Here is a 25,526-nt window from a genome sequence, read left to right as displayed (position 1 = left end):
TTTATTTTTTTTCCATATTTGTCATATTTTCCTTTCAAAATGCTTACTATGGATGCAAAAATGCAGAAAAAAACGTTCTAATTTTTTTAAGTCGAACTAAAGTTTCAGGTTCAGTGTTATTAACACAACATGACGTCGTATTTATTTTTTCTAACATGAAAAATTCAAGTTCAGTGTGCAAAGGCCTTTAGTCTGCAGGAGTTATGCATACATGCATGCATTTTTCAAAATCAGTGGCCTCTGTAGGATGCTGGAGTCTTTCCCAGCGTGTCTGAGTGCAGACAGGGAAACGTCTATCACAGGATCACACACACACACACACACACACACACACACACACACACGCGATCACACCTACAGACAATTTAATGTTTCCACTTCACTTATCCAGCAGGTCTTAGTATTGTGGGGGAAACCGGAGCACCTAGTCCTCACGCACACACGCATACAGATTTTTCCCTGCCCTGGCATGTCACCATTTTGAAAATAATGCCCTCAAATATTTCAGCTTTCAAAACACATAATGCTCGCGCATGTGAACTAAACCAACTCTTGTTTTTCGCATTCACAAGAGACACACGTAACAAAAGCCACAGTCTTTGGCTTGACTGAAAGCTCATTTAATCCTATAACAAGCCGTGCTCGATCCAAACCAGCACCTGTGTGAAACTACGTACTAAACATACACTACGCCTGACCCGTTCTGCCTGTGACCAGACCGTGAATAAAGCTGGATAATAACACTGTAGATAGAAATTGAGATAAAAATAAGAAAGAGAGTGGACGCCTAAAGCTTTGTGACATACAGCGTCCCGAGTTCGAATCCCAGTCTGAGTTTCCCGATACTGCCGAACTTTTGTCAAAAAAAGGCCAAAAATAGAGAAAGGGGATGAAATGACAGATGTGGATAAAAATGCGTATACACATAAACTATTTAAATCTATTATTAATCCAATATTAGTCATTATTGAGCATTATTCTCTGGCTGATAAACGTGTGGCAGTGTTTGATTCCTATAATGTTAGGTCTGTGACTGAATGTTCTGCCTTTATCATTCTGCGTATCATTTTTGCATTTAATTTTGATGTGTAACAAATGAATAAGGACTGACTAAATCAGTGAAAGTCAACCACAGTATCAAAAGTATCTGTTTATCAAAGAGCAACTAAGCATAAACCTTAACTAGCATCTCCGCAGATCCTCTACACACATGGACCAACACATGTCCTGATGGGCTGAAGGAAGACTTCAAAAACAGGAGCTGTCTTTCTTAGAAGCAAGTTGTTAAACTTGAATTGCCCTTTTCATTCGACAGCATGCATACAAAGCTTTCTTCTTTATAGTACCTCATAAACCGACCCTTTTATTTTGCCTTTTCAGGGTGAAGCTGAGTCAACATTTGGTCACCTCCTCCCCATCGTAACACCCCACTCAACCGACAGGCCAAAAAACGTATTCCTGATCAACAACTCGGCGTCAGTCGTCCCCAAAAACCATCACATCCCACCAGTGCATTATTCCATCCTAGTAAAAACCCAATGCGAGAGCTGCAAAGACGAACTTCGGCCTTTGCTTAAAAATACACTGCATTGTGGTCAAAGAGATAAAGAACCCCCGTTTCAACTTGACCTTGAAGTCTACGAAATGCCATAACCAACAATCAAATGAGGAAACTAAACTTGCATCAGCTGAAACACACCAGATCTAAGAGTGACTAACCACTTAAACCTGGAGACAGCACTGCCCACAAGAGATCCCGAGGCTAATCAACTAGCTAAAGCTAACAAGTTCAAGTGTAGCCGGTGAGGTACGGCTCCGAGACCTCAGCTGTTGCGTCTTGAGGGTGTCTCTAAAGGAGTGAGAAAGAGATCAGGCCATTGATTTTATTGTGGGGTGCAATGTTCTTTCAAGCAGACCAGTCTGGCTATAAAATGGCATTACAGCATAGGGGCAAATTCCAGCAGGGGCATGTGAAATCTACCCAGCCGCACACAGAATGAGACACAGACACATTTGCATGGGCTTTGTCCCATGATTCATTTCCCTAAATATGGATCTTGTTTTCGGCATTTCCCTTACTTGTTCTCTGGGTTTGCAATGAATCAGCTCAGTTGCAACTGATTGGACAAAGAACCAACTACCAAGTGGAGAAGGTAGTTGTTTTTTGTTTTTGTCTTTTGCGTGCACTAAAGAGTAATTTGGGTTAAACCAGCAGAGGACTTCTGAAGAATTCGGTTAACGTGAGATCTTTTTTTTTAGTGAATGGGTGGCTCTTGAATTCTCTGGGGTCTCTGTCATTTCAATTTGTTTATCTAATATCATATGTTAAGCGAATGTGCTAAAAAGCTTGGATCTTGTTATGTGGCACTTAAATTTCATGATAAATGCCCAAAGCATTTCCATATTGAACAAACTTGCCAGGGGATTTTTCTATGGCCATAAAAAAGCAAAAGATGAGGAGAAACCCCATAATCATCTGTTCTCTTCTGTCTCCACGGGCTCCCTAATCCTTTAATTGACTTCATTGTATTCATAATTGAATAATTAAAGACATCCATTAAGGTCAAAATGGAGTGTCACAGGACTCCAAACACACACACACACGAGAGAGATTAAACAGTTTTCTGTTCATTGTTGAAAACTAGAGTGTGTGCATTGTTTCATATCTGTTTTTTTCACCTACATTTACGTAAAATATTTGGATTTTCTTAAGACACTAATCAAATAGCTTATGTTTAATAGTTTAAGCACATATTTCAGTGTCCAGTAAAGGCTATACTTTGCATGAACAGATTGGCACTGCATTTATAAATCCACGTTTAACTGTTTATATTTATATACTTACACTTTTGCAGAGAAAAATGAAAAGTGTTTCTAATCGTTGTCATTATTATTATTAGTAAGCATCTATCACTATGAAACAATTCATACCTTTGTAAAGTAAAAAAAACAACTTGTGAAATTGTGTAGAGGTAGGCTTATAAAATATGCAAAAGTACTTCATTTATCAGCACAAGTCAGTTAGTTCTGTGATCTAGGCAAAACGTCTCGCAGCCAGCCGTTAGGACGTTAACAAGATTAGCATTTAAGTCAGTTAGCACATGACAAGATGCTGTGTCTGATACTACAGTCCTACTTTAATAAATGCTAAGAGTCAGAAGGACACAGAGTCATCACACTTACACTGCAGGCTAGTGTTGTTGCTCCATGAGAAAGGTTCTAGGCCAGGGAAGAAGGAGCTTGCTTTCCTGAGCATGCATGAACTCTGAGCGGATACGTCAAAGAGGGGTCTTGCCCCTACCCCGAGAGCCTCCACACAGTCAAACATGATGTCCAGCCCTCGCCAAGAACTCAAACTCCGTCCCAGATGTTCTCTGCCGCTTGTCAACGACAGATACGGTTAAGCAACGCGGTAGACGACGACCAACAACAACGCTGCAGAGTCTGGAGTATCCCAGTCACTCTGCAACTCCTGCCAAAGAAAGTCTGGAGGACTTCAGGTACGGCTGTCACCGGAGCCAGCAGCTTCTCTCCTGCAGCCTGAACTTTTCCGCAGCAGTTCTTCGTCGAGTCGAGCGGCTCCTGCGCAGCTCTGCGCTGACCATCACCCCTCCTCTCTGTCGAGTTCTTGAGCTTTGTCAAACTCAGCCTGACTGTCAAGACTCTTAAGTGTCAGCTAACATACTGGACTCGACAACCTGCGCTGTTTCACTCGCCGCGGCTAGCTCAGCCCACAACAGAGGGAGAGGGGCAGGAATTACAGAGCGAGGGAGCGGGGAGAGAGGGAGGGGAGAGAGAGGGAGGGAGCTTTTGTGGTTGGCTGAAAGACAAAACTTTCCCTTCCATTTTCTGCTAGAGAAGGCCTTGTCAGTCTGCATCATATTTTATACCTTTGCAAACAAAAACAAGCAACATGACCTCTTCTCAATCCGTCTGTCTACCTATCAATATATCTGTCTACATAGATATGCGTTAAGCTAACGGAGACTTGTTAGCGCTTCATATCATCGCTCTTTTTGATTGCCGATTGCTTCCTCTATACTCATTAGTAAGTACTTCGGATAAAAGCATCCGCTAAACGACTAAATGTAAATATCTATCAATCTTCTATGTAATCTTCTAAGAATGCTCTTCCTATGAAACATATCGCCTTCCTTTCGGACTGAAGTGTTGATAAACTCTAGAAAATTTAAGAATGTCTTTTCAATTCAGAATCTAGATAAACAGAACGCAGAATCGCCGTTTTAAATGGAGTATACAAAAAGTAATAGTTTAAAAGTTGAATTACATTGATTTTTGGTTTTTTGCACGTTAACTTGATAACTCGTTTTAGACGTTGAGATTGATGGACGAGCAACTTTAAATGACTTAAATACCTAATTCTCCCGTTCTAAATTTTAACTACGCAAATGTGTAACATATTTATTGCAAGGTTAAATACATTCTGAAATTCATGATGAACATTTGATTTTAATTATTAATGAAACACTCTGTACTGAACAAAGAAAATGTGAAATTTTGACTTAAATGATCTACAGCAGCAGTTAGCTTTTTCCTTTTCTCGCTTCCTGTCCTTTTGCAATAAAAGTATATTAGTAAAAGTTAGGGTCAAAAATGAACCAAAAAAGGTAGATGCAGAGAAGAAGTGCGTTTTGGTTGGACTGCAAAGGTTTATGGATGCACTCTGTGATCATCTGAAGCCTACTGCCACCTCTAGGAAGCTCTCAGCCTGGCAAACCCCTTCAACTTTTCCCTTTCTTCAATGTTTTCCCTGGCAGTCCTATCATCGGCCCCAGCTCTCACCTCTCCTTGACAGTTTTACTTTTCACTTCTTATTTCTCTGTTCCCGACTTACATCATCTTTATTTTTCTCTCAGTTTGTCATTTCATCAAGTGCACCACAACTTAATGCTGTCCAGATCTGTGGTAACTCTTCCAAACAATCGCTACTGAAATATGCCGAAATCTACGTCAACCGTCCCTGTTGACTTTGTATTGCATTTCTTTATTCTTTTGCAACGTCTTCCAAACTTGCCTTGACCCAGTCAAAGTCTGCATCCAATGTTCTTACTTTGACATGTTTTTCATGGTGGTGTTTGTAGTTAGCATGCAGTGCTGAAGACTACACGTGTCTCTGAATATTTGCTTCAATACTACATCAGTGATGTTGCAGTTTGACATTTTCCTGTAATATTCTGTTATTCTGCAGCTTGCGTGTGTTTGAAGCTTGTCTCTGTTTGTTGTTCTTCTGTAAATCACACCGGTGCATCTGCAAGGCTGACTCAGGAGTCTCATTATAATCAGATTTCCTCCATAAGAGTGTGAGAGAAACAGTGTGGTATTAAATTGACACAAACCCACAGCCTATATGATCCTCCTTCCCTCCCTCTCTCTCTCTGCTTTTCCCTTTTCCTCCCCTCATTCGAGAGGACTGAACCCTGAAAGCCAGCCCCAGTGGGGTACTAACTTTCCCCAAAACTCCTGCCCACCCTCTCTCTCTCTCTCTCTCTCTCTCTCTCTCTCTCTCTCTCTCTCTCTCTCTCTCTCTCTCTCTCTCTCTCTCTCTCTCTCTCTCTCTCTCTCTCTCTCTCTCTCTCTCTCTCTCTCTCTCTCTCTCTCTCTCTCTCTCTCTCTCTCTCTCTCTCTCTCTCTCTCTCTCTCTCTCTCTCTCTCTCTCTCTCTCTCTCTCTCTCTCTCTCTCTCTCTCTCTCTCTCTCTCTCTCTCTCTCTCTCTCTCTCTCTCTCTCTCTCTCTCTCTCTCTCTCTCTCTCTCTCTCTCTCTCTCTCTCTCTCTCTCTCTCTCTCTCTCTCTCTCTCTCTCTCTCTCTCTCTCTCTCTCTCTCTCTCTCTCTCTCTCTCTCTCTCTCTCTCTCTCTCTCTCTCTCTCTCTCTCTCTCTCTCTCTCTCTCTCTCTCTCTCTCTCTCTCTCTCTCTCTCTCTCTCTCTCTCTCTCTCTCTCTCTCTCTCTCTCTCTCTCTCTCTCTCTCTCTCTCTCTCTCTCTCTCTCTCTCTCTCTCTCTCTCTCTCTCTCTCTCTCTCTCTCTCTCTCTCTCTCTCTCTCTCTCTCTCTCTCTCTCTCTCTCTCTCTCTCTCTCTCTCTCTCTCTCTCTCTCTCTCTCTCTCTCTCTCTCTCTCTCTCTCTCTCTCTCTCTCTCTCTCTCTCTCTCTCTCTCTCTCTCTCTCTCTCTCTCTCTCTCTCTCTCTCTCTCTCTCTCTCTCTCTCTCTCTCTCTCTCTCTCTCTCTCTCTCTCTCTCTCTCTCTCTCTCTCTCTCTCTCTCTCTCTCTCTCTCTCTCTCTCTCTCTCTCTCTCTCTCTCTCTCTCTCTCTCTCTCTCTCTCTCTCTCTCTCTCTCTCTCTCTCTCTCTCTCTCTCTCTCTCTCTCTCTCTCTCTCTCTCTCTCTCTCTCTCTCTCTCTCTCTCTCTCTCTCTCTCTCTCTCTCTCTCTCTCTCTCTCTCTCTCTCTCTCTCTCTCTCTCTCTCTCTCTCTCTCTCTCTCTCTCTCTCTCTCTCTCTCTCTCTCTCTATCTCTCTCTCTCTCTCTCTCTCTCTCTCTCTCTCTCTCTCTCTCTCTCTCTCTCTCTCTCTCTCTCTCTCTCTCTCTCTCTCTCTCTCTCTCTCTCTCTCTCTCTCTCTCTCTCTCTCTCTCTCTCTCTCTCTCTCTCTCTCTCTCTCTCTCTCTCTCTCTCTCTTCTACATGATTCTTAATACATGTTTTAATCCACAATATTTTATTGTATTTTCCTATTTGTTTTATCCAGCTCTTCTGTATGTTTTGCAGGGTTGCTAGTGCAGTAATAACACACTCCATTCAGTCTAAGAGGAGGAATTAAACATTTTGTAGTTTATCAAAAAACTAGGACACCTTATAAGCCACCTTACTACTCATTAAATATTAAACAACGAAGAACTATATGTCTGTTATGGTGTTTACTAATTTTGTTACGATTCTGTGTTTGTTATTACGGTATAATTACACATTTAAATAAGGAGCTATATTAATGTAATACTACAGGGTTATGGTTAGGACACCATAGAATAAGGTGTTACCAGTCTTTGTTAATGTTAGTTTCAAAAATCCCATGCTTGTTGTTTTTGGTCAGCTCAGGTTAATGGATATAACGCTTACAACTAATGTAGCTTTTTCTAATAGACTGTGAATCAGTGTTATTTTACGTTTTGGGAAATGCAGCATAAAAGCGCTACTTTCCCACAGTGCATTTTCACTCAGTTGTAATCCAGATTTTAGCAAACACAATTTACTAAGTCGCTTTCCCATTTTGTAGACATCTGTTAATCTGCACATACGTTACCCCCTATTTCACCCCATACCTTTGCTCTCTCTGCCTCAACATTTTCACCTGTCTTTCAACACGTCCCCCTCCCTCTCTTGCTTTTTCTCATTCTCTTGTTCTCTCTCTCTCTCTCTCTCTCTCACACACACACACACACACACACACACACACACACACACACACACACACACACACACACACGTATGCACACACACATGCACACACTCCGCAGTGACACACAGCAGGGAGCAGCACTGCACAATCTCAGCCAGTTCTGTTCTCTCCACACCTTGAGGCAATTACACCCCCCTTCAAACACACACACACACACACACACGCAAGCCAAGGCCTGAGGACTGCAGAAAGGAAGGGGGAATGCAGACAGGAAAAGGCGCCCCATTCTGTCTCTTTCTCAGGCCCTTCTGCTTTTCATCTATCTGCCAATCATTCCTGTCCATCTGTGCCTATGCTCTTTTTGTGTCTTTTTATTTATTTTTTTTTATTGTCTCTGTCTTTCCCCGTTGTTGTCGGTGGCTCATCTGCGGGCTTTTCCAGAATCAAACACAAGTTTTTTACTGCCGAGCACTGGCGTCATGGGATGCCCAGACAGACTGAACAAAACCTACTCTGTTCAAACGGCTCACTCTTCTTCCAGCGAGGAACATAAACCTGGCCCTCATACTTTGTGGTTGGAGCTACACAGCATTTGGGTTTGGATTTCTGACTGCATGTGTGCTGGATTTGCTTGTATTGGAATGTGTGGTTCCTTGGGGGTCTGTAGTGTGTGTGTGTGTGTGTGTGTGTGTGTGTGTTGTGTGCTGGTCATGAATTGTAATCTGACCCTCTGGGGGGGAATACAGGCTTTCCTTCATTACAGGGCACTTATGTACACACATACAAACGTTTGTGCAATTAACTCCATTTGCATTGGTAGTAAATATGCAAAAGTTCACTTTGTTCATCCAAAGACGAAAATTCGGAAAGATATCATGTCTATGCAGAGTTCTGTCATGTAACTGTAGATGGCGCAGGCTGACGGCTCGTTAACTCAAAATGAGTATTCACAGCATTGATGCTTGGAGCAAGCTGATTGGTTCATGCATATACAGCTTGCTTTACATTTAAATGGCTGGTGTTCATTCAAAAGAGCGATAGTTCAACAGCTATTATTTAATACACGTCATTAGTTCAATAAATGGGTACAGCACCCAGGTTCACTTTGTTAACACACTAGTTAATTTCTCTGGGCCTCACTAGTCCAGGTCTGGTCAACCAATCAGGAACACAGCAATAGTTCACTAGCGTTAAGACACCTAGTAAAGCAAGCCCAGGCTCATAGATATCAAACTAGATATCAGGCATTATCGTTTCATCACGCTCCTGCTTTATGGGGGTCATATTATTATATACTTAGCACCAGTATGTTTTCATGCTCGAAGCAGCATACGCCTTTTGGCAGTTTTGTTTGTCGTAAAAGGTTTGTTGGGGGTTATTTTATATGCTGTTTGTGCGGCAGCAGCATGTCTTAAATACTCACAGAGCTGAATCTGTGTGTGTATTGTCAAAACAGAAGAACTGCATATAAAATCACACCGGATCCCTTATATCCAAGTTAGTTTCTTCCCAAAGGAAATCTACTTCAAAGTCAAATCTGTTTTTAATTATGGCCAATACACTAATCACGATTATTTAACACAGTTATGATTGTAGCAGGATTTGTATTCATTCTTTAGTTGGTTTATATTTATTTATAAAAAAAGTTATCTCAATAGTATTAAATATAAGTACATTAAGTATATTCTCTTTCGTTTCCACAGCAGAAATTAATAGAGAAGACAAGTAAATAGTCAGCAACAAATAAATAAGTAAATTGTCGTCATCATAAATCAATGCATAAATAAATAAAATAAAATTGAAAAAAAAGTTTTCATAATTGATGAATTCATTTGATTAATTGAATCAAAACGGTCATGTTATTTCATAAAAGAGCAGCATAAACATTCTGCTAAACATCTCAGTTTATGTTCCACAGGAGAAAGCCAGTCATAAAGAATGTTTGAAAATGAAGTTCAGATATTTAAGTGATGCTGGAATTTTATCGATTCCTGTAAATGAACAAATAGAAAGATTCAAGCACAGCTTGACAAAAGCTACTGGCGCAGAAGTGCAAGACTCAGTCCTGTGTTAATGTCAGTAAGTCATGCCAGCTAACTTGTGAGGGGACAGTTTCCCTGCAGCATGAAGCCGGCTGATCTCTATCACCACCCACTCGTTCTGTCTGTCTGTCTAGAACTTTACAATTCCTCTTCATTTCAAATAACTTTATTACAATCTTTCATCATGCAAACATCAATCAAATACAAACAAACAAACAAAAAAACCTATTCTCTCTCTCTCTCACACACACACACACACACCACTGGTGGTTTAAAGAATTGGGCCAAACCCCAGAAATTCCAATCCAATTCTATATAAATAAATAAAGAGGCACAATGTGGAGTTTGTGCTTTCACAGCCTCAGTCCTGCAGTAACCTCTGCATTTGGCCATCCTCTGCCTCGCTCTTAAAAGAAGAAAAATGTGCCATTTGTTTCAAATGCTACCTCTTTTTCCATCACACACTCTGCATTTCTGAAACCAGAAGCTCCGCTGGATTCTCAACCTCATGCGCAGATAAGAGCGTGTGTGTTAAAGTACTGCTTTTTTGCATGACGGATGCAATCCGTTTTATGTACGTCGTGCACATGCTACCATTTGGATGAGAATGTGAGATTGCACCACTGATCTATTAAATATAATGACTGGATCCCCCGATTTGAACCCGATCAGTCACATGGGATTCATTTTTAGCTGAACAAAATAGCCTCCATTGCTCTATGTTGCACTGAAATGAAAAACGTTACATGTAAAATGTTATGTATGCTAAATGAAAAATGAATGAATTGAATAGTTCACTCACTCTCAGGCCACCTAAGATATATATATGTGTTATATTTCCATATTTGTTGTTATTGTGCATTTCAGCCATTTCAGAAGTCGGCGTTTCTATTCAATGTGTGGCGAATGTCAAACTTAAAGTTTTTCAGGATTTAGGTGCAGAGTAAAAGCAAGCAACGCGGGCTGGATTTTACTCAGAATCTGTCTAACATCTCAAGACGTTAAATCTGAAGCTAATAAAAAAGAAAAGTGGTCTTTTATGTAGATTTAATAGAGTTGCTGTCAGTACTGAGGCTGAATGATGTTTCAGCGCTGAAGTCACAAACTGGCAGACACACACAGTTGAGTATTTAAGGTGTCCTTAAACAAAAACACTTCTCTTCAGCAGTTTTTATGCCACTGCTGCAGAACGAACGGCAAACGTATTTAACATATCAAAAATGATGTATTCTCAACCAGCGACCTTAACGCTTCCACCACGAGCTGCTTTAACGTGCATAGAAGCAAAAGAAAGCATACTGCCTACTGATCACTTTTACGAACATTAAAAGGATGTTTATTTCACCTATTCAGTATGGATATCATTCATTCTTCCTGCCTATTATGTCGAATGCGCAATATATGTATATAAAACTCTGTAAATAACACATGCATTATATGTGACTTTCTTAGTGCTTATTTTAAGAGCGAGGACAAGGCTTTAAAACACTCGGTTGTTAGCGATCCAGTTCCCACATAGTGAAGAAAGGATAGATTGAGGGATGGGTAGATGTTATCTCTTATTAAATGGAGCTAATGGAGCGTCTGTGTATGAAGGCACCACATAATGAGATAATCACGCTGGATACTGACGGCACTGTTGACACAACTATTTTACTTTTACTACTTTTTATCTCTCAGGAAGACAAAACACAAGGCAGCATCACAGGTATATCATACTTCAAACATCTTGTGACCGCTATGTGACTTTTTTTTTTTTTTTTTTTTGCATTGAAATGTAATCTTTGTTCAGTTTACTGAAAGTTGCATCCTCCGCTTTCACTCTTTTGAGGCTATAAATGGACATTTGTGTTTATATGCATTCTTCAGAGTGCAAAGGATTCGAATTTGCCTTTCTTTGCTTGCGTGTGTGTGTGCGTGTGTGTATGTGCGTGCGTGTGTGTGTGTGTGTGTGTGTGTGTGTGCGTGTGTGTGTGCGTGTGTGTGTGTGTGTGTGTGTGCGTGTGTGTGTGCGTGTGTGTGTGTGTGTGTGTGTGTGTGTGTGTGTGTGTGTGTGTGTGTGTGTGTGCGTGTGTGTGTGCGTGCGTGTGTGTGTGCGTGCGTGTGTGCGTGCGTGTGTGTGTGCGTGTGTGTGTGTGTGTGCTTCAGCAGGATTATTCCGGGAGGTGGTGACTGACATGTGGTCTGTTTGATACAGTGGATGTGCATGTCTGAACACGGCCGACATCGAGAACAAACCCTGAATCACTTCAGCGCACGGAGCTCAAACTCAAAGCACGCTTTACTGGTGGACTATTCTATATTAGCTCTTCCTTTTAACAAAATAATATCTGCGTCATTTGAGTGTCACGTACTTCAATGTACTTCAATGTACTTCAATGTACTTCAATGTACTTCAATGTTTTTGAAAGAAGTCTGTGAAACTGGATTATTATTATTATTGCAACTGAAAATAACTATGTATGTTTTCTATTCATGCGATTTAAAGTACATATTTATTATATAGTAAACAGTTATGATCAATTGTAATAGCATTTCCCAATGTTACTATTAAAAAAGAGAAAAAACTCACTATTAGCTCCAGTTATATTCATAAATTGACATTATTCTGCTACTTACACAGAGCTGCCATCTCTTTGGGAAGGTCTGCTCCAAATCGTCCAAATAGGCTGCCATTGGCCAGAAGATCGAAGGGGGAGTGGTTTCGCATTGAACTGAAGGCAAAGGGGTAGAACCCTGTCATATGACTCATAGGCCTCTCCCTATTGGTCGCCATTTTGATGATGGCGGTCCTCCAGTGTCCAAACGCTGTCCTTACGGTCCTTTCGTTGAGATCACTTCTATCTTTTCACGTCACTCTTTTTCTAAAGGGAACTCTCTTTCTAAGCTGTGTGCAATATCAGTAAATCCATTAGAAACATTTGGGCAGCACTGATCTGAATCGAAGATGATCTCAGCGAGTGATCCAGTGATGCACAATAATCCAACAGATGCCTGCAGAAAAACACAAAAGGAAAAAACAGCATTTAAAACATAACCTGACCCCAGTGCTCTATTAAGAAGAGTTTAGCAGAAGAGATTAGAATTATTAAAATAAGTCAGCATCCATCTGGTGAGACGTATTCAACGTATAAAGAGAACATTTTTACGTAAGATATAGCATCTACAGTTGCACTTATTAATATGCATTTGATGTTGCAGTGCAAATGATGTGTGAGGAAAACACAAGTAACAAAATCAGATCCGACCGTTCAGATTGAAACGCACACATTTCCAAGAACCTGAAATTGCGATTTGATTTCAGACCACATATGAATGCGGTTTGGACTGGCTTCGTAAAAGCCAGATTTCATGTGGTTTTCTGCTGTTAGGTCTGTAAACAACTAAATGGGTTTGAGCCGGATAAGCCAAAAGGAGAAAAAAAAATGCTGCCTGTCTGAGCGAAAATCTTCTTGCAAATAATCTATTCTGAAATGTCGAACATCTTAGCCAGGTTCGCCGAATCAGTGCGAATCATTTTAAGCGACAAGAAACCATCAGATTCTAATCATTCATTTCTTCAGGTAAGACGCTTGAAGACGATATTAAAGACACGGCATCGTAATCGAACAGACATGACGCCGGTTGCTTTAGCGAGAACCACTGTGAACGAAATCGAGAGCCAACAAACAGATGAAATGAGGGGGAGAAATAGACTGGGTCTCTTGTTGGGGCATTCATTTGAACGGCCTCCAAGCCATGAAGTGATTCCAGGCAATGCCATATGATTTAAATCAGAGACACAGCTCAATAAAGCTGCCTCTGTTCTGCTGCCACATGCCCAGGGTGGAGGGCACCCAGCGCTCGCTAACCCCCTCCTCCCGCCTCCATCAGGACTTGATGGAAAGTTCCAGAGCGCAGACCCATAAATGGCGAAGCTGACTTTCCATATCTTCATACAGATTGCAAATACAAGTTTTCCTAACTGACACACGCGGCCGCGACGGATTGCATTTTTGAAGACGCGGGTTTACGCAGCGAGCAGCTCTCACTGGCACGGGCTGTTTTCATTTCACAGGTACATCACCTGATGCCTTTTGCATTTTTGATTTACTCTGCATTTGATCTACCTCCGTCTTGGTCTGGTTCTCTCTTTTAATTGCAGTCTGTTGCTCTGCAAGGCCGTGTTGATTTGGAGCAGGGCTGCAGTAAACTGTTCCACATGTGAGGGCTGAGCGGAGCGGCCATGTTTCAGAAAGCATCAAGAGTCAACCCCGCTCTAATCACACACACACACACACACACACACTGAACTACATTCAGATACACCTCACTCCCCGTCACTGGCACGCATGCGACTCTTTTTTTATTTTATTTTATTATTTAATAAGCCCCAAATTCCCCTGAACTCTTTATATTTTCTTCATCCCTCCCTCTTTGACTCACTGTCTTTTGAAAATCCCCCTTCTTGACATGTTTTCGTCTTCAGCGTTTTTTTCGTCTCATTCGAGATGACAGTTTTCAAGATGTTTTCGTCAAAGCGACGAAAAGAACAATAAAAAAGAAAAAATGCAGAAGGGGATGAAAGAAAACAACGAATATGTGTTTTTGTACGCAAGGTAGAAAAAAGAAAAGAGAAGTTACTTTGCATGCGAGGGCTTTGTATGGAAATGAGCACAGAAAATCACTATTGAGTACTTAGAAGTAAAAAGTGATCAAAATGAGAAAGAAAGAGTAAACAAAAGTGGAAAAAGCTAAGCCAGGAATGAAACATTCCTCTGTTGTGCAGTAGTTGCTCATTAATTAGACACACATTGGGCATAAGGAGAAGTCTGGTGTGTGTGTGTGTGTGTGTGTGTGTGTGTGTGTGTGTTAGGGGTGAATGAGGGCTTGCAGCATATAAAAAGCAATGGTTTTATTTCACCCAGTAAAATGGTTAAATAACAAGCAGTTATTCAGAAGAACTGCCTATACGGGTTAATGACTTGTGAGCAAAGTGTACCCAGAATTCACCAGAGCCTAGCGTGTACACTATTAGCATGTAGTAACACATAGTAAAACTTTCTTTTAAATATCACTTGAAGAAGACATTTCATGCACACACAATTCGTTTCTTTGGAATAATGTGGCGTGCCCTTTGTTGATTTTATTTTAAACTAATTATATTTGTTATACCCTTCATGAAGTCATTTTCCAAACGCATTATGAGCTTTTAAAAGAAACGGTCTCCAAAAATTTGGGAGGACGTAGTATTACAGTGAATGGGTGCCGTCGTAATGAGAGTCCAAACAGCTGATGATCCACATAATTAACTCGATGATCGCTGTGACGTTTTTATCAGCTGGACGGCACCCATCCACTGCAGAGCATGCAACGCTGAACAAGCTACGCATTTCACCAAAAGCTCAGCCTCTAGTTTGCATGCTTCTTTCATCTGTCCCACGTCCCTAGGCTCCAGATGGACTCATGTCTGCTCTCTCCCGTGGCCCTCGACAGGGTGCACACCTTTACTCCGTCAACAAAAGCTCCTGTGTGTGCCCTGCCTCAATGCTGCTTTTATAGGACGGCCCGGGCCGGGTCTGCTCTCTTTTACCAGCGTGAACAGAGGGAGGGGGGATAAAGAGAGGAGGTAATGAGGTAATGCCCACAAACTTTCTATGATGCAATATTGGGAAATATTTATCTCATGTGGGTAACACAAAGACAGCATAAACACAGTCAGAGCTGAAGGTCGTGTTTCTAAATAATCAACGGATCACATCAACTGTTCCTGTCAACTCATTCCTTCGTTAAAAATCATTTTTGTTTCTTTATGTTGGGAATATAAGATGTCCGCTTCAGTATTAGCACAAAACCAGTCAGAAACGGCACAGATGCATATGCAGCTATAGCCAAAATACATTGGGTCAAAAGTATATTTTTTATGCCACAAATCATAAGGATATTAAGTAAAGATCACGTTCCATATGGATCAAAACTTAATTTCTGTATAGTATGTATTGGTAACTTCATTTAGACAATAGCTTTGATATTTTGATACCCTCAGATTTCAAATAGCCATATATTGTACTTATTATTTATTCACCTTTCAGATGTTTTATGAATCCCAGTTAAAAACAAACGGTCCTTTGTAGCTCCCCAATACGTTCAAGCCACCTTTTTCACCAACAGTTTAGTGAACATCTTGATTCCTCCCCCCAACAATGAAAACGATCTAGCTAAAACTGACGATCTATCAAAATCGACCTATTGGTTTGAGCATCCTGATCAGTTGCCAATGGCTTACCAATGGAAGACGGCTCGCAATGTGGTGACGCTGCTGGCGCAGAAATGTCCCGCCGCAGCTTTAAGCCGAAAGCGATTAAAATGCTGTCATAACAGTTACACGCTCTTTGAATGCAAACCAAAAACGACACGACTCAGAACCCTTTTTACTGGCTGTTAATTGCTCTAAAGTCCTCATAGAAACACCTTAATTTACGACTTTGTGTAGGAACATCCAATTAGCAGGAACAAAAAAAAGACATTTTGGACTCGGTCAGACACATCCAGCGCGTAATGAAAATGTTGAATAGTTTTCCTGGCCAACGAAACACAACAATCTGCTATAGACTCGTAAACTGCATGTGTTCATTTACCTTCCGTGGAATATTTTCAAAGAAAGCCAATGTTATTGCATTATAACTTTCTGTGTAATGCCCTGGCGCGGAATGGCATAAATTCATCAAAGTAAAGCTCTCAGTTAATGAAGGGTTCAGCATTCGCGAAGGGCTCTCTTTGGACTCGAACAGTTCAACACCAGATGATTCGTTCGTGTTAAACAAGGTCTTTATGTCACTTTGAAAAAGGTCTGCCTCAGCACCTGGTCATGGCCATGTGTGACAAAAGCTGACTTTGCTCCAGGTTCTTTGATGCGTGCTAATGAACGAGGTTTGGCACCTCCAACAAGAGCCCTGCAGTTCCCCAAAGCAACGACGAACAGCCGCAAAGGCAAAACACGTCTGGAAAAACATGAACTAAGAGGGAATAATTGCGTTGCTGAAATATGAGCCATAAATCAAGGTGCCTTGAGGGAGGTTGTGAACTTCAAACCAAAGGATGTGGTGCATTAAAACACAGACATATTAACACACATATGCAAGGCAGGGTTTTCGCATGCATGCCTACAGGCTCAGCAAATACAGATGGCCATTATTGTACACAAGCGTGCGTGTGTCAAAACCGAGACTCCGAGTCGCATATTTCACCGAAGCAGTGCATTTAAATGTGCATGCACACAGGTGTGAGACAGCTCGCGAATGCTGGCACATGTGCGCTCACATTTTAGACTATATTCACAGCGTGCGTGCATTTTAAGGCTTTACATTTCGCTCTCGACGCTTCAAAATTAAAGCAAGCTAAACCATACAGATGCAGGTAATGGCTTAAGTTTCCATCCTCTAATAAACTGGAACACAAGTCTTCCCTCCCTACAAAATATTTTTATGAGTGCGGTCACTGTTGGTGCACAATAACTTCAATTTATGAACGTCATTATGTCGTTGGCTGTGTAGTAAAAAGTGGTCAGAATATTCATAAATAGTCTTTAATGGCCTGAGTATTGTATACAGTCAGTCTTAATACAATAAAAAGTGTACTGAAAGTTTGGACCCGACAAAAATTCTTTAAAGTGTATTCTTTTGTGTCATACAGGTTTGGAACAACAGACCTTTAAGACTTGAAACACTTTTTTGCTTCAAAAAGTGCTAAAAAGATCATTTTGATTGCTTTTTCAAGGCTACTGTCGTTCCTGAGCAACCTAGATGAATATGTGTAGCTAGACAGTGCATACTGTGTACTTATTATTGTAATTACACCGTAACAACTAGGTAGTAAACCTGAACCTGCTCTAAACATTAACTCTTACATTATATTCTCGATGCTTTCTCAAGTAAGCACCGATAAGAGCACATACTGTAAAATAAAGTCCAGCTGTGATTTATGTAATAACACCGTCATTCAAAAGTACCTAAGTACCTGACGCTGCAGCAAAAACAATTCGGATAATCCAATGTATCATTTTAGAGCAAGAGACCTGAGGCCTTTTGTTCAATTGCTTGTGACACAGCAATTTTTGACACAGAAGACAACTTCTTTGACTGCGGACCCCACAATGGTGCCGTTATAAGGACCAGATTCTGTCGGTTGACCCCAGTAGTTGAAAGGTCCCGGCTGTAGTCACCTTTTAGTGCCTGGAGCAACGAGTGCGGGTCAGAGGTCACGTCTAATTGAGATTGTGGCCAGGTACGCACAAGCGAGCTAACTTCCATCTTTGTCTACTGATGTGGATTACATTTGAGGTTCTCTTTTATTTAAAAGCTTTTTTTGTTTCGGTTTCTGCCTCATAAGCGTCTCATCTGTTACGTGTCAAGCCGACACATTTCTCTAATAAGCCGCGTGTAAAGGGTTCTTAAAATTCCAAGTCGCTTCGAGTCGCTCCCTTTGTTCTTTTTCCGGCATCTCCAGCAACTTTTGTACGTTTCCTTTTCTCATTCCTCACCATCTTTCTCACAAACGATCGATCCAAACGCACAGCGGCTGTGGACTGCCAGCACATGTGGAGAACACTTCTACCCGACTTCTGCATGAATTATGTAGCTCCTTTCCATGAATTATACCATCTGTAGTGAACTTTACTATTGTGTTACCTGCTCGGCTTCCTCTGTCAGGTGGTACAGGATGTGCTGAGTGAAACAATTCGGCTGCAGACGGTAGCTCATGCACAGTGTTTTTATTTTATAAAAGTGAAATTATTTTCTTTTTATGGGTAGGTCCGGTAATTGCTTTATATAAAACAATGGATGCCTGTGCTGATTTAGATAACTGGGTAATGTGCGCGTTTCGTGACACGGACAGAAGCTAAAGAAAAGGGCTGATGGAATCGGCTCACAGTTGACAGACAAGCAGAGACGGTGAGAAGCGGAGAGACAGACAGAGTTCTCCGCCTGAAGGAACTGTCATTCACAAAAAGCTGAGAACAATAAGAAATGGAGGGAGGTGCGGTTAAAGTATTTAAATAGAGCGTGCTCTCTCGCTTTCTTTCTGTCAATCACGCACAAACACTGCACCGGAGCAAACAGGAGCGATGCGTTTAAAGTGCAGCTAGACTAGACGAACAACGCCAGCCTGACAGCCGCGCTCAAGACGTCTCGCTGACAGATTGACTGATGAGCTATGAATCACACATGCATGCCCTAATTATTGTGCTTGTGCACCTCGCGAACGCTATTTAAAAGAGCTATTCGGTTTACAAACTATTCTGAGGTGTGTTTATCGGCATAAATGATTTCCATACTGCTCTGTCGATCAGGTTTGATGGTGTTTATTGACGAACGTGGATGCATCAGCTCAGCCGTGTGATGATGGTTTCAGGGCATGACTCCTTAACTTAAGTCGCGACGTGAATATGTTACTCGTTTAAGCTAACGAAAGAGTTTTTATAAACCAGATGCATGCGTGGCGTTGTCTAACAGCCGTTTTATTGCAATTATTGTGGCTTTTTGTGGACAGTCAGGTCTTTTTAGTGTGCACACTGGCATGCAGATACCTGACGTTATATATTGTTTGGTTTTTGAACAGGTCTAATAAGTATATACATATCTTGGACAATCCCTCACACGACTACTGAAAGTGTGCGTTAGCCAAATAAATGCTGACGGAAATCCATGCAAACAGGCTGTGACAAGAAAAATCCTACTTCATGCTTTTGGAGATCATTAAGTACGTGGGTGGTACGTGATAAGTGCATTGTTTAATCCACACTTCAGAAAATAAAACGTATCAGGATGTGCAGTTCTTCAAACCAGTGGCTATCCGAGCTGTATTTATCTCATTGTTTAGAAGAGAAACGCTTAAAAGGGATCTCGGTTCTGATCTTTCCATTGGGAGGTGGTCTGGATGAACGGGTATGGAGCGGCTCTTTCCTGACCGCTCTGTACAAACACACAACATATTTCCAGTAAGGAAGCAAGAGCAATCTCAACACAAACATTTTATCGCTCGCGATATTCAAAGCAGGCGATTTCAATATTTCCATTGCATTTGGATAATTACGCGTTTAAGGTGTTTACATAACCTTCAGCAAGCTCTCGCGTGCCCACCTGTGATATTAATGCATCTAATAATGAAAAAAATAATAATTTGCTGATGTGCCGCTGCTTTTCTTTAAAAGGACATCAGGCGAAGAAGCTTTTCTCATAGCAACTACCCAGAAAATGAATCTATCTGTGCATGTGAGAGTATGATTGGGAATATTGCGTCATTACTGCTAGAGTAATATCGAAACACGGCATTCATCAGAAGCCTATTGTTCTGTAATGGATGTAGTCAGCGTGTGCAAAGGTTAAGCAATCATTTGACAAATTAGGACACAAACCACCAGCTGATTGTTTTAACCGGATGATGCTAACTTATTTTACACTTGCAACAAATCTTCACGCCTTCCTTTATTTTCTGACCAGAAACCTCACCATTCGCACCATGCAAACAAGTCACCTCAAAAATTTCATTAGAAGAATTGAGTCGTCGCATTCTACAGCAGCTAATTAAATTGTATTGTTAGGTGTGCCGGCGAAGTTGTGAGAACTCGAGCCGTCTGTCATTTCCAGCAGCAGGTTGAAGCCGTTTCTGTCGATTTTATCAGCGTCCGAACACGATGATCTTGATAAGACGTTTTTTGCTGACAGCTGCCAGTTCAACTCATTGACATGCAACATCCAATTCAGCCACTCTTAACGGCACACGAAATTCATGAAAAAATGTCGCGACACTTTCCGCTTTCCAATATCTCTAACCTCGTCTTAAGTTCGACGTACAGATCTGTGCGCAGGTAAAGCGCGCAACACGTATTCTTGCTCTAACACGTCTCCCGCATTCTCTTTCGTTTTCACCAGCAGGGCTTTTTTCTGGGGGGCAGAGCCGTCGACGGAAAAATAAAACTTTTCTGAAACTTCCTAAACGTACGTGTTTGCCGTCTGTCGGAGCGCGGTGGAGATCAGACTTACCTGAAACGCCGCCTGAAGGTCTGGACGAGAGCGCGAGAGTCAGATGTGTCTCTCTCTGTGTGAATAAAGAAGCCTGTTGCATTCCGCCTTTTCTCTTTCGCTCCCCCTCCACCACCTCTCACTCTACCTCCTCATTCGCTCTCTGGCATTCTTGCCCTCCCTCTTTCAATCAAACTTTCTCTGCCATGCATGTCTTCTTTCCAGCCGTTGTAGTTTTGCGTACCGTAAAGCGTTCCCCAGTTGTTGTCTGCTACTTGTTGCTCCCTCTCTTCCTTTTCTCTCAGAAATCACTGAACTCTTTGATTCATAAATACAGCCCTGGTCACGTGACGCGATACTTCAAATATACAGGGCTTTTTTTAGAAACCACAGAATGCCTTTAGGGATGGAAAATCAGGGCCAGAAAGCTTAAGTTTCCTTCTCTCTGCCTCTCCTCTATCCTGCTATACATCTGCTCCTATAGCATTTCTCCCAGTTACCACCCGCCTTCTTCTGGGTGTCAGTTTCTACATCCTATTATCCTTCCATCTCCTTCCACGTTTGCTCGTCAAAGTGCTTGCTCTGCTTTTCTCTTCCCCCTAATTATTTTCCCTCGGTTCGCTCTCATGCCATCACGGTTTCTTTTGCCTTCCTCTAAGCTTTTTTTCACAGCTTTCATGTTTCTATAAGATATTGTGGCTATTGTATTTCCCCCCAAAAATCCCATGTCACTGAATTATGATAGAAGGACCATGTATGGTTCTTCGGAGAACTTTGAATAGGATTTTAAACCACATATGAATTCACATTTACAATCTCTTGTATTTCATTTAGTGTCCTAAACCGGCATTGAAAGCCGTTAAACATGCAACCGCACAAATAATTGGTACCTTCATGCCATGGGTCACGGTGCTCTGTGGGAATATCGCAATCAGCGCAGGGTTTGTAAAGTGGCTGTTTCCAGATAATGAACTCTTTGACTGGCACTGGCCAAAGCTTTGAGAACACTGCAATCATGAAGCAGACCGTCCGGAGATCAGATTTTACCCTGCATGTGTAGATCTTGCAAAAACAGGGGGGAGAAAGGGCTGCGCGACTCAAATTACATTTACTGTAATAGTTGTAAAGTTGCCTCTGTGTTATTTCATATTTGAACCAAATGCTAGAACAACCCTACCTTACCTTTACATTTCTACAAGTAGCAATAAGCACGAAAAATATTTTACATGAAAAGCGTGCAAATGTTTTAGTAGAGTGATGTAAAAGCGTAAAAATAAAAGAGAAGAAAAAACGAATGTCCGAGCCTGCATGTTAGAAACAGCATCTGTTCTTTTCCCTCACATTTGCATATTCTGTCAGTCCAAAACATCTAAAAAGGTAGCCATCGTTTGCATTTGCAAATCGCTTATATGGACGATTAGAGCAGAACAAAGGGATTAGATCAAAGGAAACAGATGAAATAGAAATGAGAGAAATCACACACACTAAAGCTTTTAACTTTACGCATGTGTGTGTGTGTTCAGTGTTTAATATTTACTGGGAAAGGTAGGTTAGAGGTCAGAGGTCAGCCCTGTTCGTGATGATCTTGACAAAAGAAATGAAAAACTGCATTGTTATTATTAATATTATACATAGGCAGTTTGTAACAATATTTTTTCATTAAAATGTCAATAAAAGGGAACGTATGTAGTTTAAGTAACTCTTTCAGATCTTCCACATCAGAACACCGCCCGGATGTTTACACAAAGAAAGAAGGCGGAGCTAAAAGCCTGTTGCCATTGCAGTCGCTGGATGTCATTGTGAAAGTGAAACTAGTTTCGGCTTCTAAAACAGAGCACCACTAGAAACCAGTGGTCGAGCTGTATTCACAACACTGTTCCAGAGCAGGTCAACATACATTAGAGTGTGTTCACTGATCCCTTAAACCTGCAGAGCGGTCAATGCTAGCTGTACACAGAGACTATGGAGCAATTTTAACTCTGCAAGGACAAGCTGGCGCTTCTGACTCACAACCTTTAAGTAAAATACGTTTTCTTATTAAAATAATCTGTTACTTACTATTCAAACACAAGTTTTGAGCAGTGAACGGCGACTTTGGTGTTTGTTGTTTGTCGTTATGTTTACGAGGCATGATGCGTAAGCGAAGCGTAAAAATTCAAAAAGTCACGTTAATCAATAACTATGTCCCCGATGGATGCAACAAATGCCTCGTTTGTAATGTGTTTTATTATTTTTGTGTCATAGCACTGGGACCCGGCGTCACATTATGGTAAGGGGCGTAACGTTTCAGTCAGATGCTTGGGGTATTCGGCCAATCACAACGAACCGAATAGCTGGCCAATCAGATCTCACCTCGCTTTTTTAGAACGATGAGCTTTGTACAAATCGAACCGTTTCAGAAGGCGGGGCTTGGAGGAGTAACAATAATGTACAGCATGTAGAAATTTTTTTTGCACCTTAAATTGCATAAACACATTGCATTACAGCAAATACACAAAATACTGCTCTTTTTAGCAACACCATACGACCCCTTTAAGGTAATTCCAAACGTAGTCCGAATTTTTATTCTTTGCATGATAAAAAATAAATACAGTCTCACATTTACTCACTAATTCTGAAACATTCTACCGTCATTAAAAAAATTGGATCAGGTTTGATTTTCAGCATTTTCCCATCTGCATTTTTATAAGAAAACATGACGAATAAGAAAAAAATGGCCTTTACTCTCGAGGCAGTTACGTGCAAATATATTTTCCCTGTGAAGTCATATCCGTAATATTCAAAGAAGCCATTTTTTTAAAAGCTTGATTAAATAAACGTTTTGTTTATAATGAATAGGAGGTTTTAGGTTATGTCAATGTCTAAAAATCCAGGCAAATCAATTTCATTTCCCACGTCACGACTCCTTTAAAACTGAATTCTTGTAGAAACCAACATCCATTCGCGTGCCTCGTGTTTACAGTTGCAGAAACTCTGTGTTGTATAAGCAGTTGTTTCATCGTTTGAGGGAAAAAATGTCAAATGGTGCCTGAAAATGCGTCAGCTGGAGTTGGTAAGAGACCCTTTAGTTCTTACCTTTATAGTTCAATATGTCCGTTCAGGAAAAACTTATATGAATACTCATAATTAACTTTTTATGGGGCTTTAGCCTGACGCACGTCTATAGACACTTCAAACACTTTTGCTTCTGTTAATATCCCAAGTATTAATTTAAAAAACGGTTACGTTTTATTTTAATATTTGACTTTCTACTAACTATAAGTAACTTTGTAACTACAAGCCAACTACATGTCTACTAACACTCAAAGTTAGTTTAATAGAATAAGTATGTTGTGGACCTATGAAAATATGAGATCTTAAGCAGACGGCCTACTAATACTCTAATGACTGCTAGTTGACGTGTAGTTGCAAGGTTAGTAGAATGTCTAAAGTGCACTATAAAGTGCTGGCAAAAAAGAGAGAGAGCGAGAGAGAGAGAGAAGAATGGTCCGAAACTTTTGGACCCCACTGCATGTACCTGCTAATTGAAGGAGTAAATTAATTAGGCATGACAGAAGCTTTCCTGTGCACACCAGTGTATTTAACAAATATTCCCGTGGCATAAATATGGAATATACGAATATTTATTCGATGCACGCAGATCAGTAAAACAAATATATGAGAGCAACTAAGTAAAGAAAGGAACAGAAAAAGGAAAGTACGGCTGGGTGAGTTTTTAGAGAACATAAAATGGGGCCCCGTTTGGAACTGAGTGGAGGAGAAACCGCAGAATGGAGTGAGCCTCAGGCTGAAGGAAGAAAAGAGAAACGAGAAGTGTGTGTGTGTGTGTGTGTGTGTGTGAGAGAGAGACACACACACACACACAGTAGGCTTTAATCAACAGCAAGTTGTCTGCAATGAGATCACTACACAGTCCACATAGATTGATGTCATGTGAAGTGGTGTGTGTGTGTGTGTGTGTGTGTGTGTGTCGGCATCATCGTCATTTTACACACAAACGCACCAACACTCGAGCAGACAAAGACGTAAAGCAGAAAGTAAACGCTTACGTGTTTCATACTTAAAAGTCCAAAAAACATGCACACTCGGGGGCAAACACACACTGAACAAACACACTGTGGTGCATTTAAAAAAAAAAACCTGGCTGGAAAAAGAGGAGAGAATGAGATTGAAATGGACAGAGAGAGGAAGAGAGAGAGAGAGAGAGGGTTTTTAGTTTTGGGTTATAAAGTTAAGCTCACATCCTAACCAATGAAAGAGTGCATTCATTGTGCAGACGCCCAAATGTGAAGTCATTTATACATATCCACTGCCATGGAAACACATACAAACCCTTTAATTACTTCATGCATGTTGACACAAGGCCATGTGCTGCTCACACACAGTCCCGTACACAAATAAGTGTAAAATGAAGTTCAAGCCTATACACATATTAGCTCACGACACACATGCCCACAAACATTAGATAAAAACTGTGCAATAGTGATATTAAAGGTGATTTTTTTCCCCGAATGAAATCATTTTGTAGCAGTTTATTTGTAAGGACCGATTCCCACTATTAATCAGTTGCTTATAGCATGCATTTTAATAGCATATTAGCTGTTTATTAGTACTTATAAAGCACATATTAAAGTTCACCACAAAATTACTCACTCTCATATTGTTTCAAACCCGTATGACCTTTGTTCATCTTCAGAATGCACATTAGGATATTTCTGAGATCATTATAAAAGATGCCTGCTACAGGTGATCACAGATCTCCAATCAGATCTCCAAGTCTCTGTGTGTAAGGGACAAGGTTGAAGACCTTTGTTTGGATGCTTGTGGTCTCCGGCCCTCAGACGATACTGCATCACTCATCGGCACGATTCTGTCATTGACGTTACTAAATGGGCCCAGGAATACTTCCAGAAACCACTGTCAGTAAACACAATCCACCGTGATATCTGCAGATGCCAACTAAACCTATTCGTGCAAAAAGGAAGCCAAATGTGAAGCCGTCCAGTGAACACCGTCCAGCATGGCTTCACAGACGAGTTTGGTGCTGAATTGACCTGCTGCACGTCCAGATCTTTCA

General features: G+C 41.1%; 1 protein-coding gene across 4 annotated transcripts in view; it reads right to left on the bottom strand.

Moving 5' to 3' along the window:
* Positions 1–20,677, bottom strand: part of rargb (retinoic acid receptor, gamma b) — a 32,199-nt gene extending 11,522 nt beyond the window's left edge. For 2 of the 4 annotated variants that reach the window (XM_043252017.1, XM_043252019.1), the window contains exon 1: positions 3,184–3,716. In XM_043252017.1, coding sequence (XP_043107952.1) covers positions 3,184–3,328 — 145 coding nt within the window. In that variant the 5' untranslated portion in view covers positions 3,329–3,716. Of the gene's footprint in view, positions 1–3,183; positions 3,717–12,068; positions 12,444–20,470 lie in introns of those variants that run through there. The other 2 variants (XM_043252016.1, XM_043252018.1) reach the window with 2 other exon arrangements.
* Between the last annotated feature and the right edge of the window lie 4,849 nt (positions 20,678–25,526).

This window comes from Puntigrus tetrazona, chromosome 11 (genome assembly GCF_018831695.1).
Source record: "Puntigrus tetrazona isolate hp1 chromosome 11, ASM1883169v1, whole genome shotgun sequence".
In the NCBI taxonomy this organism is placed as follows: Eukaryota; Metazoa; Chordata; class Actinopteri; order Cypriniformes; family Cyprinidae; genus Puntigrus; species Puntigrus tetrazona.
The sequence above is the reverse complement of the archived record's forward strand: the minus strand, read 5'-3'. Positions and strand labels throughout refer to the sequence as shown.